Consider the following 16211-nt stretch of genomic DNA (forward strand, 5'->3'; position numbering starts at 1 on the left):
CACACTGTGCAGGGGTAGGGAAAATATTTTATTTTCAGGGAAGAATGACTGTGTTCAAGTGATTAGCAGGCTTACAGTTGAAAAAGATACCAATTCCAAATTGAGTTAATGAATGACTCTCATTTTCCCATGCAGCCACTCCAGAAAATACAGACTTAGGTGTCGTTCAAACAATCGGGAACCAAAATATAAAAGCCTGTTTTCATTTTGATAGTTTAAAAAAAGGTGGCATATTTTGATAAACCTCAGCTTCATCTATGGTTAGTTAAAAATATTATCTTTCCACTATGACAGTCTGGGGCACTGCACTCCAGCATGAGCCTCCTTGCGCTCCATTCTGTGTGTGTGTGTGCAAAGCCCAAGTGCCCGGCAGGCAATTGCGGCAGGCAACACCCTCCCCACAAACACACATACATCAGGCTCTTACTTACCAGAATCCACAGCCTGGACACGGACTGGAGAGTCACAGCAGATGGTGAAGCCGAAACCGTCCTTCCCCCTAGGGATGGTGATCTAGAACATAGCCCTCCTGGTCACTCCCAGCAGTGTGCCAGGCCAGAAGCCAGGCCCAGCACTCAGCGCCATGGTCCTCTCCAAGAGGACCAGAGCTGAGAAGCAGCCAGTCCACCACCCACCACATTCTCTTCTTCCTTTGCCACAGCGACCACTGGGGTGTTGGCACAGGGCTAGATCTGTGCTAAGGGCCATAAGTCATAATCAGTGTGATTGCTGCAATTCCCACTCCCACACTGAGCATGCAAGGGAGGGAAACCAGGCTGGAGCTCAATCTAAGGTTCAGAGGAAGAGGCCTGGGGTCCTTGATGTAACCCACAGCCAGGACCTCAAGGTACCCTGGTGTGCCAGATGAGGGCACAAACAGGCTTCCAGCTAACATAGCCACTGAACTCACTGTGCCTGCTGAGGCCTGCATAGCAGGTGCATGACTCCCTGCTTTCAGTAGCCCCAGGAAAGGGCGCTGCTACTCAGATACTCTTCTCAAACCAACGCACAACGATTGAGCTCCTCCTGTATGCCAGTTTGTGTTTAGGGACAACAGCGGGAGGGCCTTCTTGGCCTCTGGCTTCCATAGCGGGGTGAAGGGGGTGGGACAAGGGCATACAAGTCTCCCCAGAGAAGTGCAGGGTGTGATCATCAGCAGAGCAAAGACCTGAGGGCTATGCTGTGAGGCATCCAGTGGGCTCTGGCTTCGGATGCCACGCTTGGTGCATGGCAGGGCCCTGTACAAGGCCAAGTTAGCCAGGACAGCCTGGATGCTGTCCACCCAGCAAGATGCCAGCAAGATCCCACCCAGCACTGATCCCAGTGGGCTGCTAAAGGAGTGTAAATCAAACAGGCTTTGGAGTGGCAAAGAAACCTGTTGGAAATGGAACTTAAGGTGCCCAGAGAGGCATAGCCAAGGATGTCCCAGGCATATGGAGGAAGAAGCTGGTTTGCAAACCCAGAACCAGTCAGCATTTCAAGGTGGGCGCGTGTATTCACCTGCCGGCTGCCCCAATGTTGGTTAGGGTTAGGCGTGAGGAAGGAGAATGAGAGGGGGAGCGCCCGGGGTGACCAGTGTCCCTGGAAGCTGCTGAGGCTCTGCTTCCCACCAGCCCTGGGCCTGGATTCAAAGCAAGTTTGTAAAACAGGAAATCTGACAGACAAGGGGAAGGGGGAGGGGGCAGGAAAATACCCCCATTCCCATAAGAATTCTGGGAAAACACGCAGCCAAGTCAGGAAGAGGGGAAAAAAAATGGAAAGAAAGAAAAACAAAGCTGGGGTGACTGTGGCAAAGCTGGAGGAAAGGATAGCCCGGCGTTGCCAGGCTGCCTGAGGCTGAGGGACACAACTGGAGCCAGGGCCATTCCATGGGACAGCAGGCATTTGGGGGACCTCACAAGCCACCCCTCACCACAAAACCTCTCTAGAACTTCCCAGTCCTCCCGGCTAACCAGAGGGCCATAGTTCCTCTCACCTGGAAAGCAGGCCCAGTACCCCAGGTTCTAGCTTGCCAAGGTTTTGGATGGTGGTAACCCCAAATTTGAGGAAGAGGAGAGTGTGTTTGTGAGATGGTCTCACCTGGGCCCATGTTCCCCGGAGTTCCCAGCACTATCCAGCTGGGAGCGAGGCGTGGGGGGGGGGGGGCAGGGTCCTGAAGCAAATTCACCTGCTGGCTCAGTGGGGAGTATACATCAGCGGTATGGAGCATTAACAGCGTCTCACAGCCGACAGCCTGGGCTGCACTGCGGTACTCAAGGCAATGTGGCTTTACTTGGCCCTTTTAGCAGAGGGACCCTAAAGCCTGGAGGAGGCAACACTCAGGCTCCCCTCGGCCCCCTCTGTGACCTCGGGCCTCAAGCCAGATCCTGACTCCGGGACATCTTGTCACAGGCTTTCTTTCCTGGGGGTGGTTCTTGCTCTTTCCTGTTCAAGCAGGAATGGCCACTGCTACAGGTCTTAGCCATGCCAGGAGCTTACTTCTGCCCCCCACTGCCCAGCCACTGAACCACTATGGCTCCTGCCATCATTTACTGGACGCTTCCTAGATGTGAACAGTGTGCCCCTTCATGCAAACAGCCATTCACACTCACCAAACCCCACCCTGGACCGCACAGCTCCTGTTCAGTGACCAGGAGACTGAAGCTCTGAGAGGTAACACAGCTTGCGAGCTGGCAGGGTGAGGTTTACGGCTGTGTCTGTAAGAAGCTTGGCACTCGTCTCGGCACCAGTTTCTAACACAGCAACTTTCCCCTTAAACGCTGAGTCCCAGAGCCCTGACCAAGCCTCAATTCACATAAGGCCCAGACTGCCAGAGCACCCCTGGCTTCGGGTCCATGGTCCTGAGGGAATCAAGGACTTCTTGACATCTCAGCCCATGCTGTGGCTGCTCCTCGGCTCTGCCCCCTGACCGTCATGTGACAGGAGCCTTTCTGTCTGGCTGCAGGAGAATGGGAATACAGACCAGGGCCAGGTACTCGGGAACTCCGGGATCCTATGTGCTACCTCACACAAAAGTCCAGCCTGGCCATTAACACCAACAGAGGCACTTGTTGCTGTTTTTAAAATAAGAACTGGGCCAAGTGCAACTGGGTCTAGTAGCTAAATCCTTGTTTTTCATCTGCCAGGATTGCATATGGGTGCCAGTTTGTGTCCCGGCTGCTCCACTTCTCACCCCGCTCACTGCTTGTGGCCTGGAAAAGCAGTAGAAGACGGCCCAAGGCCTTGGGACCCTGCACCTATGTGGGAGACCTGGAAGAGACTCCTGGCCCCTGGTTCCTGGCTTCAGGTCGGCTCAGCTCCAGCCATTGCAGCCACTTGGAAAGCGAACCAATGATAGAAGATCTTTCTCTCTGTCTTTCCTCTCAATATATCTGACTTTCCAATAAAAATAATTAAATCTTTAAAAAAAGATAAATAAAATAAAGGCTAATTTCTGAGTTCCCTTCTGATTTGTATGCTTCCTAAATCTAGATAATTCTTGTCTTCAATCTCCCTGCCCCATTACTGTCAGTAAAATCAAAATACTTCATCAGAGTTCCAGAAGAGGCTCAGGAGCTTAATAGGGTGAGCATTCCCCACTCCACTACACTGCCCAAGACTGGAGGCTAAGGGGTACAGAGCTAGAGGCACCCCCAGGCATCTCAAGGCACCTGGGACATGGGAAGTGAAGTCCCCAAATCTGGGAACATTCCACCTTTTTCACAAGCAAACAGCAACTTGCACAACGACAGAGCCGTCACTGCTGGGCCATCACATGGGGGCCAATTTGACCACAACACAGTCGCTCACACACACCCCTCTGCCCACACTCCTCCCCGGACCAAAAACCAACAAATCAACCCAATAATCTCCCCAGGTCACAAGGCACAGGGCCAAGTCTCGTCTGCTCTGCAAGTGTGGTAACAGGCTGAGTCTTGGGCCTAGCACTGCCTATAGTCTCACCCACCACTCTCCCAAATCAGGTCAAAATGAACCTACAGGGAGAGAGGTCCTGCTCCAGTGAGTCCCTACAGCCGGGCCCCAGCACCTCCCACACCATCTCCACCCCGAACCAAGTACCCACCTGGCGGTAACGGCGCTCTGAGCACACCTTGCAGAGCCCATTGAAGCGGTTCATGGCTGCGGGTTCTGCCTCGGCTGCCGCCCCATGCAAAGCCAGCTCTCCCCCCAACAGCGGGAGCCCGCTCTGCGCCCGTCAGCCTGGCATGACCGCCCTGGGAAGCCCGCCCCACAGAAGAATGGCAGGAAATCACCTCTCACCTCCCCAGGCCCCGTCTGCACTGTGTGCCGTAGCATGATAAGCCCGAAGGCTTCCTGAATCCTCGAGTGACAAGGAAGGGGGAGAGTTTAATATGAAAATTCCTGTCAACTCGTTAGTATTCCCTGGGTCTGGTGGGGAGAGGGCGCCTTTGTTCTGGCTGCATTCCCCACCAACCAGCCACTTGGCGAGTCCAGTGTTCTCAGACAGCCCTGCCCACAGGAGAGCTCAGGCAGAGAACGTGTCCACAGGCTCTCCAACCACAGCACCACCTGCCCCCAAGTCCCAGGGTCCCAAGTACAAGCTCAGGGGACTCTCTCAGCCCAAGGGATCCAGGAGACGCCTGGGAGGGTTGTCCCCTGAACAGCCCCTTGAGGCAGGACCCTCTGAGGACCTGCCTGTCCGCTGTCCACTCAAGCTACCCCCAAGTCTGTTTCCTTGTCCATGGAAGGGAACACTAAGGATTAGATGATGTGGGAACCATGGGGCCCAATGTGACATTTCTAGGTCATTAGATGAGCCAGTATTCTTGTCTCACCCATGAAAATGGTCACACAGAAAGGTAGTGACCAGGCAGGGACCAGAACCCAGGTTCTGCATCCTGCCTAGCACCCCTCCCCACCCAAGAGCACAGCCTGCAAAAGTACAAGGCGAGCCCAGCCCCCTCTGCTACTGCTGCCCCCTAGAGAAGCCCCATCCAATCACTCACATCCCCACTGACAGCAGCGATCCCTTGGTCCAGCCCAGCCTGGGATGCTGAGCAAGCAACAGTATCCCACCCCCCACCCACCCAGTTTCTGGGCCTGAATCTCTTCTTCCTCAGTGTAGGAGCTGAACAGGTGACCTGGAGGTCTCTCCTCTGGCCCCAACCATACCTGACAATTCAGCCCTCTTGGCTAAGTCCTGGACACAGCTCTGAGTGTACAAGCCCACTGCCCCCAGGGACAATGTCCCAGGGGCTCGGGAGCTAGGTGCAGAGGCCAGCACAAAGCAGGACTTTCTCAAGCTGCCTCAAAACCCACAGTGCTGATGCCTATGGGCTCCCTGGGTCCTCCCTCTCTCTGCTCAGCAGGTGCAAAGAGAGAGCAGAGGCCTCAGCAGCTCCCATTTGAAGCCAGAGGAAAACCTTTAAGTTCCGCACAAAACCACACATAACAGACCCACAAACTACTCTCATACTACACTACCCACAACTAGGCCCATGCACAAGAAAACCTGAAATGAATTAAAAAGACATAAAATGATGCTCAGTTCCTTGGTCACCTTAGCCACGTTTCAAGCACTCAACAGCCATGGGCAGGGACTACACCATCATAGACTGTGTGTTCCATACAGAGTAGGACCTTGGCCATGCTCATGGCTATGTCCCAGCACCCAGAACGGAGCCTGGCTCCATGGCTGGAGGCACTGAATGGGAGAATGAGGGAATGGCCTGAGTCCACAAATGGAAAAATGCACTGTAGAATGCAATACCTAACGTATTCATACGGAAGACAGTATTCTGCCCCGACCCAGGCCACAGGCAGGAGGCAGTGTGGCACCATACCCTTGGAGGTCCTCAGAGCCTGCCTCTACCACCTGCTGGCTGAGAGGCAGCACAAGCTGAACCTTCAGTAAGACAGGGCACTGCCTCAGAGGGGGTAGGAGAGGGTTGGGTAATGCCAACACCTGGGAAGGAGGGGCTGCTTAGACACTGAGCATGCACTAAAGAGCGGGAGAAAACCGCAGGTTTCCACTGTGCCCTGCGAGGAGAAGAAAGGAAGTCTGGCGCTTTCTCCCAAACCTCTAGGGTATGTTCCTCTCTTCATTCAAAGCCTAATGGAGAACTCAGCAGCCTCAGGTCCAAAGTCGCATCTGCTCCCTAGCCCCATGTGGGCACAGTTTGAAAGGGTGACCTGGCCACTGGGTCAGGGGCAGCCAGGGACCAGGGCAGAGGGTAGACTTGGCTTCTGGGGGCCCACAGGCAGTAAGATGCAGATGCATCCATCTCCAGTGGTGAAGGCCTGGCCATCTCACCACCATGGCCATGATCGTGAGTAACCCAAGAAAAGCATAGCACTTCCTCTAGTACACCTGAGGAGAGTTAAAGAATAATGTCTTCTGAACATAAGGCTTGCTACACTCCAAGCACAAGCTGCTAAGCCCTCTTAGGGTCTCCCTGGCGTGAGAACTGACAAGGGGCAGATCACAGCCTGCCCCCTGGAGCATTGCTTAGGGCCCCCAGCCCCACCAGAGCCTGCCCCACCTACCTTGAATTTCTCTCCAGTCTCGGTGTCCCCACATCCTGGCACTCTCAGCAGAGGGTCTGAAACATGACAGCAGAGTCACAACAGTTCTGCAAGCATGCAAGGGTCCGTTGCACACACCACCCTCAAGAAGGGGCAGGGTAACAGGTCTGTGCGGCTATTTGGATCATCCCTGGCCTCTGGACCACAGAGGCACCTGGAGCTTGGGCCATTCGGGGACTGGGCCATTTGGGGACTTGGGAGCCAAGGCTATGTGTGGGAAGGACAGAGTGGAAGCTTAGCAGGGTCTAGACACCCTGCTTCCATAGGTAAACAAGGCAGCCCAGAGGAGGACTTCATGACCAAGAGCCCCAGAAGAAATCATCCATGAGCTACCACGAACCTGCGGAGGGAAGAGCTGAACCACCTGGGTCAGGTCCAGCAGTTCTGTCAAGGAAAGTCCACCCAGACAAGTAAAGGCATCAAGGGGCAGGAGCCTGTGTACTGCAAGGGCACATGACGGGTTTCAGGACTCGGGGTGACAGGAGCCACAGAATAAAGAGAAGGCAGGAGGAAGCACAGGCAAGGGGTCTTGCTGGGGTTGTGTTCACACCTTTTAGGGGCCGCAGCCGCCGCCTGGCCACCTTCAGGTGCTTGGTACGGCCCAGGTCCTCCCCGAGAAGGTAGTACCAGCCACTGACCTCCTGTTCCAAGAGAAGAATGACACACTCAGATGGAGGAAGCAGAGGTGCTGGTCAGGCAGCTACCCTCTACCCCAAAGTCGCCCTTGGTCAGCCTCCTTTGGAAGACACAGACACTCTACCCACCCTGCCCCGCAGTTGTCATATGGACCTCCCTCCAGGAAGCCCTCCCTAATGCCCTGGACAGAGTCTCCCGGTCTCTCATTCCTGAAAGATACCCATCTCTTTTCCCGCCTGGTATACAGGAGGAGCTCAGCAAATGCACGATTCAGAACAGAAAGCAAGGAATGGGAGCAGGATGGAGAGGATGGAGGCATCCTCAAGGCGCCAGCACAATCTCCTCAGGGAATGAACTCAAGGCCATGATCAAGACATGGTCACTAGGGCCCCCATTTGGGACACAGGGCTTTATGCCTCCCATCCTCAACTTCCCCAGGACACAGAGCAGACCAGCAGGACATTTCTGGCAAAAGGAGTACCTCCCGCCCCTGTTCCAAAGCTTACAGCTTTGGGGGCACAGCGCAGAGCAGAGACAGACAAGGGACTCAAGGCCCAGAAGTAGAGGTTTCTGCATCCCAGAGTCCTCACTCACCCTGAAGGAAATTCCGCACAGAGCATGTGCTGTTCACCCCATCCCTCAGCACCTGCTAGACCCACAATGTCAGGCCTGGTGAATACACCAAGAGGATCCTCTAGAGCAGGCCACAAGGAGAACCTGGCCCTGATTATCCAGGGTAGCCCAGGATTGCTGGGCCTCAAGGAACCTGCCAAGATCCTCAATAGCAGGCAACAGACTCAAGACCTTGTGGTTGCTTAACAACTCCTCTCTGGCAAGACAAATTAGAAGCAGACCCAAATCCTCAGCTAGGCCTGTGATGAATAATGCAGTTATTCAGGCCTCTAAACCACTGCCTCTGTAGGGCCACATCTCACAGACAGACGCCCTTGCTCGTCCCAGTTCTGGCTCAAGTGGGGTGAGGCTATCAGCAGTGCCCCAATACACACCTTGTCTGGAGTCAGAAGAGACTTCACCCCGAAGCTCATGCAGCCGATGAATTCGCTGTGTCTGGGAGAATGAGAGGATTGAGTCAACACCTTTTCCTGGGTTTACCGTGGGACATCCATTGTCAAGTACAACCTGGGCTTGCTTGCCTGCTATACCATGGCTTACAAAGCACTTGCCCATGTACCATTTTACTTGCTCCTTCTGACTTGGAAAGGTGGGCTACAGAAGAGTTCTTAATTCCCTTTACAGAAGAAAACGGAGCTCAGAGTTGATTCCCAGCCCTGGGTCACAGAATTAGCTAGCAGTCTGGTCCAGCAGAGTCCTGACCATCCCAGGCCTTGGCACCATACTCCCTCTGCCAACTGCAGCCATTCAGAACCACCTGATGATGGAAAGAACCTGAGGACCAGTCCCCTTGACAAGTCTCCCCTCCCACATTTGTTGGTGACACTTAACCTAAGAGAAAAGCTATGGGACCACAAGCTCAAGGAGCTCAATCCCAGGCCCAGGCAGGACCCAAGCAGACACACAAATATCACTGAATGCAACCAGACCTGACTGCCAGCAAGACAAGCAGCCACGAGCCAGGGTCAGGTCCCTGGCGATGTCAGACTATGGTGAGCGGCGACGTTGGTTAAGAGGGATTCAAAGTCCCTGAAAAAATGTCTACTGTGGACCCTTGCCACACAACAATCAGGCAGAGAAGTACTTGGCAGCTTTTAATAATGATGAATATTGTAAGAAGAATAAAATACAAAAAAATATATAATATTCCTATCTTAATGATAGGGAGAAAGAAATCCACAAAGATATTAACAGTGTTTTTAACAGGTTTGATTGTTAAGGATTTTTTTGTTATCTTCTCTGAGTTTTCACAGTCTGCAAACTTTTGCAAGGAACAGCACTACTTTTGCCATCATGGAAAGAAAAGCCACTCTAAGTGTATTTCTGAGCACTCTACTATACCACATGCTGCTCTGTCTCAACAATAGGGTTCTAAAATGGTTTCTTTTTCTGTCCTCCTTCTCTCCTGCTGCATCCCCAACTCCAACTTTTTCATAGATTAGCTTAATAAGTTTTCTTCAAGAATATCAGAGAATTTAGACAGCAGTATCACTTGACTGGTCATATCTGGTGAGTTTCAAGGATTCCCCACTGGTTAAAGATTTGCAAGCTATTTTTTGAATGCCAGGGACAGAACAGACTGCCTGTAGAGGGAACGCAGCCCTTGCACTTGCGCCTCCCACTAACCTTGGTCTTCAGGGGCCGGAGCCAGCGCCATCTCCCAGGCAGGAGTACACCCCAGAACCAGTTAAACAGCCTAGCCCACATCTGGGCTTCAGGGCTTGTGCCTTGAGGATCCAAATCCAAGTGGCCCAAGGTGGAGTCCAGACAGTGAAAAAGCCTTCCAGAGATCCTGCCTAGTCCCTACCCACGCCCACTGCAGTCAGAGCCCCAAGGTCTAACAGGCCTCTATAAATACACATTGTTTGGATTCTCCGGAAAGGGTGGCCACTTGCCACCTGACAGTCCAAAGAAAATAAAATCCGCTTCTCAAAGACAACCAAGCCAAGTGAGGGGTGGGGATGCTGAATGCTGGGAGACGGGGCCTAAAGGCAGGTGCTCCTGCTCACAGACCCATACTCAGCCTCAGCCATGATCCGAGGCCTTCGCACCAGCCTGCTCTCACCAGCAGCTCCCACATGCTCCTCTGTCCGCTCCCATCCTCCCTCACCATAATCATAAACTCCTCAAAGAAAACAATAAAGTGACCCCAATAAAGTGACCCTTCCACATCCCCAAGCCAGCCCGCTTCCAGAAGCAGCCCCTGCTCCCTCCTTCCTGGCTAGTGGCCAGATCAGCACTGAGGAGGCAGTGGCAGGCACATCAACAGAATAGACGCTGGTCACAGTGCCAGGCCAGGAAAGCCCAGGTGCGACTTGGCCAGCATCCTCACCCCAACGGAACTGTGTTTGTACAAGCTGGTTGGCATGGCGGCTGGTAAGCTGATGCCCGCAGCATCTTACTATGCACCTCCCTTTCACATCACAAAGGCTGAAACTGCAAGCTGGTGCATTAGCTACAATAATGCCACTTCTCCCTGCTTTCAGTAAGTGAATTTTCACTCCCAGGTGTTTAGAGAATGCTAAATGGTTAGTACCCTCCCACTGGGCTTTGCTTCTTGCTAAGGGGCCTCCAAAGATTTCACACAGTAAACTGTTGCAATTAATGTCCGCAGGTGGGAACTCTCACTAAGTGTTTGTCAATGAGCTGCCACTTCTGCCTGCTTTGGTTTGGAGGCAGAAAGACTTTTTACAAGCATCCTGCACATGTGGCAACAGACTAGGGAGCTTATAAACTTACCCTGCAGACTGCCTGAGGTTTCATTAGGCACCCAATCTCAGAAATCAGAAATCAAGCCTTGGTTACTTCTGACTGTCCACGACTGAGAATGGGGCTCTGGGCATTCGGTGAAAGCTTGACAAATGGATGAATCCATCACGCCTGTAGTTGGCAGGCACTGGGCACACAGCCGCAACATTAAGGAAACAACACAAACATGCAGGGATTTAAATAGCATCTCCAGACAGCAACACAGCGGATGTCACAGGACAGGGTGAGATTGACAGATTAACAGTGCCAGCAACGCGTTCTGAAGGCTCAGGGAGGTGAGATGCAAGGCTGAGATGCTTCAAGAAGACCTATCAGGACTCAGCCAGAGCAGAGGAGAGGAAGAGCGTCTCACGCAGGGGTCATGCCAGGTGGGAGGGGTCAGAGCTAATTCATGGAGTACACATAGGATGTAGGATTCAGTTTGCATTGCAGCAGAGTGGGAGACCCTCTGTAAGATGAAAATGCATAACTTCTGAAGGAGTGAGCTTTCATTCTCTGAAGAGCTCAAACGACTTCTGCTACAGGATGACACTATTCAATTTCTATTTTTTTACTTTTTAAAACATCGCTTCTTTTTTGTGAAAGTCAGAATTCTAGAGAGAATGGAAAGAGACACAGAGATATCTTCCATTGGCTGGCTCACTTCCAGATGGCTGCCAACAGGGCCAGGCCCAAAAGGAGCCAGGAGCTTCACTGGGTCTCCCACACAGATGGTAAGGGCCCAAAGCACATGGGCCATTTTCTGTTGCTTTTCCCAGATCATGAGCAGGAAGCTGGATTGGAAATGGAGCAGCAAGGACATGAACCAGCACCCATATGGAACACCAGCATCATAGGTGGCAGCTTCACACACCACATCACAACACCCACCCCACAATTTATTTTTACTTTGATGGATTAAATTGAACATGTTTTCCCTTGCACTTCTTGCCTTAGGCTCAGTACTCAGCACTGGTCACAAGCTTTCTGACACTAGACCACTATACTTGGCATTGAGATCTTGCTTCTAACACAGATTAAAGGAGATAATCTACTCATAGTGCCCCAACAGTACAAGGCACATAATTACATGATCCTCTGTAAGTGCAACTTCTATTAACATGCAAGTTTATGCTCTTAGAATGGGTATCTGACCTGGTATTTAAAACATCTATATCCAAATTGGAGCATGTGGGTTCAATTCCTGGCTACAGCTGACCTTGGCTCCCTGCTAAGCACACCCTAGGAAGTGGCAAGTGCTGGCTTAAGTACCTAGATCCCTGCCACCCACATGGGTTGAGTTCCAGCTTCTGGATTCAGTCTGGCCCAGCCCCATTTACTACAGCCATTTGGAGAGTGAGTCAGTGAACAGAAGTCTCTCTCCCTCTCCCTCAAATACATAAATATTTTAAAAATAAAATAAAATACAAAAAAGCTCTGGGGACAGGGCCCGGCGGCGTGGCCTAGCAGCTAAAGTCCTCGCCTTGAAAGCCCCGGGATCCCATATGTGCGCCGGTTCTGATCCCGGCAGCTCCACTTCCCATCCAGCTCCCTGCTTCTGGCCTGGGAAAGCAGTTGAGGACGGCCCAATGCATTGGGACACTGCACCCGCGTGGGAGACCCGGAAGAGGTTCCAGGTTTCTGGCTTCGGATCAGCGTGCATCGGCCCGTTGTGGCTCACTTGGGGAGTGAACCATCGGACGGAAGATCTTCCTCTCTGTCTCTCCTCCTCTGTGTATATCTGGCTGTAATAAAATGAATAAATCTTAAAAAAAAAAAAAAAGCTCTGGGGACGGCATAGTGGCTCAACAAGTTAATCCTCTGCCTGTGAGTGGTGATACTCCATATGAGCTCCTATCCTAGGTGTTCAACTTCCAATTGAGCTCCCTGCCTACAGATTGGGGAAGCACTGGTGGATGGCTCAAGGCTTTGGGCCCCTGTCCCCATATAGAAGGCCTGGAAGAAGCTCATAGCTGCTGGCTCCAGGCTCCCGGCTTCATGTCAATCCAGCTCCAGCCACTGCGGCCATTTGGGAAATAAACCTTTTCATTTCTTGGTCTTGCTTCTTCTGTAAATCTGCCTTTCAAAATAAAGATAAATAGATCTTTAAAAACAAAAAAGCTCAAAGTAAATGGAAATAAAAACTAAGTCCACTTTAGTGTGAAAGTGCTTTGAACTCATGGGGCCATGAAGCTGAAACAAAGTTTGAAGATCACCATGCTTTGCAGTTGAGGAAACTGAGGCACAGAGTGGGGAAAGCATCCAATTCACCACAAAGCCAGAACCTCCTGCTCTGAGGCCCAGTTCTCCTTGGCTCCTGCTGGGATCCCCAGGCTAGGCAGAAACCTTCCAGCTCTCACGGGGATGCTCTTGTGGAACAACTCACTTCCCTAGCGCAAGCTCTCGCTGTTACTGGCGGCATCACAAGGACTGTCTCTACTACTTCCAGGGAGCAACCGCCACCCTAATGAGTGGCTGGGGACTTATTCAAAACTGTGCTGTACATGCTGTTGGATGTACCCTGAGGCCAGAAGGGCAAGTGCCGTGACACAAAAAGGGTTGGCTTTACAGTTCCTAATCACAAGACAGTCCAGTGTCACAGGCAATGAGGGCACACACTTGGCATCAGGCAGTTTGGATCCACATCTTGCCTTACTGAACCTTTTGCTGTGTTACTCTGGCAAGTCAACATACCTTCTCTGTCTCTGCTTCCCCACCTGTTAAAGAGCAATGGTGGTAAAACTCATTTTACATTGCAAGGATGAAATCAGATGGCACATAGCACAAGCTCAGATGAATGACCACACACTGCGTGCTTGTCAAATACAAGCTGTTGTGAAACCTCAAGCAAGTTCCACAGCCTCCGTAAGCCTCTATTTCTTTTCCCTGATGAGAAGGCCAACACTGATGCCTACCCCTCAGCACTGGTAGGGGAATTAAATGAGATCATGTATGCAAAGTGCTTGGCACACAGAATAGCTCAGTAACTGCTCTTTATTCCTTCCTTCCAGAACCATCCTTCACGCCCATCCTTCAGAGTACAGCTTGATTTGGCATTTGGCAGAGCTCATGTTTCCTGCAGGCACTAGGTCTGCCCCGTCCAGCTCAAGAGGCCCACTTGGTCAGACAAGGGTCGATGAAGGAGAAAGCGTGCAGAAAGTACTGGAGGCTGAGCCGGCCTCCTGAGTGCTGACAGCCCCAGGCAGGGCCATCTGTTCCAAAGGCGGGCCAGTTTGGGCCTGGTCTGTCCCTCCTGAGCCTTGGGGCTGGGACTGTGACCACGGATTTGACTGTTTTGTTTAATAAAGAACCTCACTTTCCCAAAATAGGCAACAAGTAGAGACACTGTCCCAGTCACACCACCTCACTGGGGGCTGACTCACTTTCCCCAGCTTCACTTTCTTTTCCAAAAACGTGACCCACATTCCTGGCTCTTTCTCCGGCAGGCAGCAGCTCTGCCCCCTCGCTGTGCTCTGGCAGGAGGGATGGTCACCCATGCCACAAGGCCGACTCCTCCCTCAGGTTGGGGTCTGCCTCCGGCACCTGCCACAGGCCCTGCTTCCACCCAGTGGGCCTGTTGGCTGTGTCTGCCAGGGACACACCTGCTCTCACCTGACCCTTCAGTGACAGGTTCTGTGACATTGGCCCTTGACACTCGGTGCTTTTCCTGGGCAGTCCTGCTGGCTTGCAATCTCACCCTCTGCTGTTGTGGGCATGTCTCCCATGGCCCCAGGAGGGGAACCCCCTCCTGCTCAGCTGTAATGGGGTTGCTCTGCAGACACCTGCTCCACAGCCCACTCTGATTCCCCCTCCACCACATGCCATCTTACAGAGGACCATCACCAGCCACCTAGGAGTAAGCCTTGATTTCTCCTACTGCTCCCACAGCCAAATCACCACTCAGTCCTGCTAAATTAATCTCCCAAGTCTGTCCTGAATCTATTTCTCTCCTTGCTATTCCCACTCCATCTCTCATGCTTGCCTACCTTCCCCTGACACACACCCCAAAGACCTCCCAAACTGATCAGTCTGAACTGTGTACTTGCCAATGCCCTACTCAATACCCTTTGGTATCTTCCAAGAGCTAATAGCTCCTCCAACCCCAACCTGGCTGCAAGAGGGGCAGCCCCACAGCATAGATCCCTAGGCTCTGATCATGCAAACTCAGGCTCCGTCAGTCAGTGTGACTCAGCACCGAGGAACCTGTGTTTCTCACAAGCAGAAAACCCATACCCCAGAGAGAATATACAGAATCATCTGACTTGGTTCCCCAACCCTTCCATCTCATCTCTGGCCAGCCCCGACCTTGTCCTTGGCCCTCCAGCACAGTATTGGTCTTGCAGACACTTCACTCTCCTCCTGCCCTGCTCTGCCCTTCCTACCCTACTGGTTCTTTCTTCTATGTTTTAGCTTGTGCACCCATAAAACAGCACCCTCTGGGGTCCAGCTGCCTTGACCCCCAACCTGGCTCTGCTGCTAACAGCCTGGGTGACATTTACCATTCTTCAGCTACCACTTCTGAAAACTTAAGACAAAAACCACACTCTTAATATTAAGTATTGAATGAGATGATGAATGAATTGATGAATCCCTGGCTCAAAACCAGCATCCAGCAAATGGTGGGTTTATTAACATGATGGCCCCCTCTTCTTCCACTTCACTCTCAAGTCTCTCTCTATCTGATCTTCTGGGGAACAGGACAATCTCTGATGGGCCCCATGTGTTCCCAGGCCCCAAAATGTTGTTTCTACATCAGCACCCCGGAAATAGTGGGCGAATGCTTGGGTGAACAAGACTTATAGCACTGTAAGCACCAACTCTGTGATGAAGATACTCTATTAAAGGAAAAACCCTTCATTTTGAAAGGTGAATGGGATTCAAGTTTGAAAAGCACACCAAACCATAAAATTTAGCATGCTCAAAAGCATTCATCCAAAAAAACGTTTTCCAGGCGTCAGGTGGTGAGCTGACCACCATCAACCACGCAGCTCCTTTTTGAATTACCGTTTGGTTCTGCAACAGCTGGATCAATGTCCCTGGCCATGGGGTCTCTGCTGGTGTTCGGTGGGCCACAGCAGCCACTTAACATCCAGCCACTTTGCTTTGCAGCCAATCCTCATGTTATCCCCCTCAGCCCCGCTACCCTGCTCCACGCTTAGTGTCATGCCCAATGATCATGCCTGCCTTCCTAGGCCTCCTGGGCTCTGGGCTGTCCACAAGGTCAGCCTACGTGAACTCCCCCATAGAAGATTTCTCTATCTCCTCAGGGCAGTTTGGGTCTACCACACACGACCCTGCCTCCTTGTCTTGTTCCTGCTGTGTGCCCTGCTACAATATCCTTTCCAATCTCCTCTCTTTATTTGTACTCTTTCCAAGGCACAAATTGGGCTTTCTCCATGGAGCCCTCCTTGGCAAGCCTAACCCGCACCAAGCACTCCCTCCTCCCACATGGTCCTTGTTACTCACGTCAGTCCTTTCTTCACGCAGCTGTGTGTTAGGTGCCAGGTACAGCAGAGAAGATGAGAAACAGGCCAATTTTCCACCACGCTCAGAGTCTTGTGGCACTGGGTATGTGTGTATTATAACTTCATTTATCTCCATGCAGCACCTGGCACCCCCACCTGACTGGCGAGCATTGTGAGAACAGA

At 52.1% G+C, this 16211-nt stretch overlaps 1 protein-coding gene across 4 annotated transcripts in view; it reads right to left on the reverse strand.

The window, feature by feature from the left end:
* RGS3 (regulator of G protein signaling 3) overlaps positions 1–16211 on the reverse strand; it is a 125674-nt gene that overhangs the window by 82895 nt on the left and 26568 nt on the right. For 2 of the 4 annotated variants that reach the window (XM_058672851.1, XM_004594940.2), the window contains exons 6-9: positions 8190–8250; positions 7097–7187; positions 6508–6563; positions 432–513 (exon numbers count right to left, since the gene is read on the reverse strand). In XM_058672851.1, the coding sequence (XP_058528834.1) occupies positions 432–513; positions 6508–6563; positions 7097–7187; positions 8190–8250 (290 nt within the window). Of the gene's footprint in view, positions 1–431; positions 514–4063; positions 4247–6507; positions 6564–7096; positions 7188–8189; positions 8251–16211 lie in introns of those variants that run through there. The other 2 variants (XM_004594939.2, XM_036496583.2) reach the window with 2 other exon arrangements.

This window comes from Ochotona princeps, chromosome 14, assembly GCF_030435755.1.
Source record: "Ochotona princeps isolate mOchPri1 chromosome 14, mOchPri1.hap1, whole genome shotgun sequence".
In the NCBI taxonomy this organism is placed as follows: domain Eukaryota; kingdom Metazoa; phylum Chordata; class Mammalia; order Lagomorpha; family Ochotonidae; genus Ochotona; species Ochotona princeps.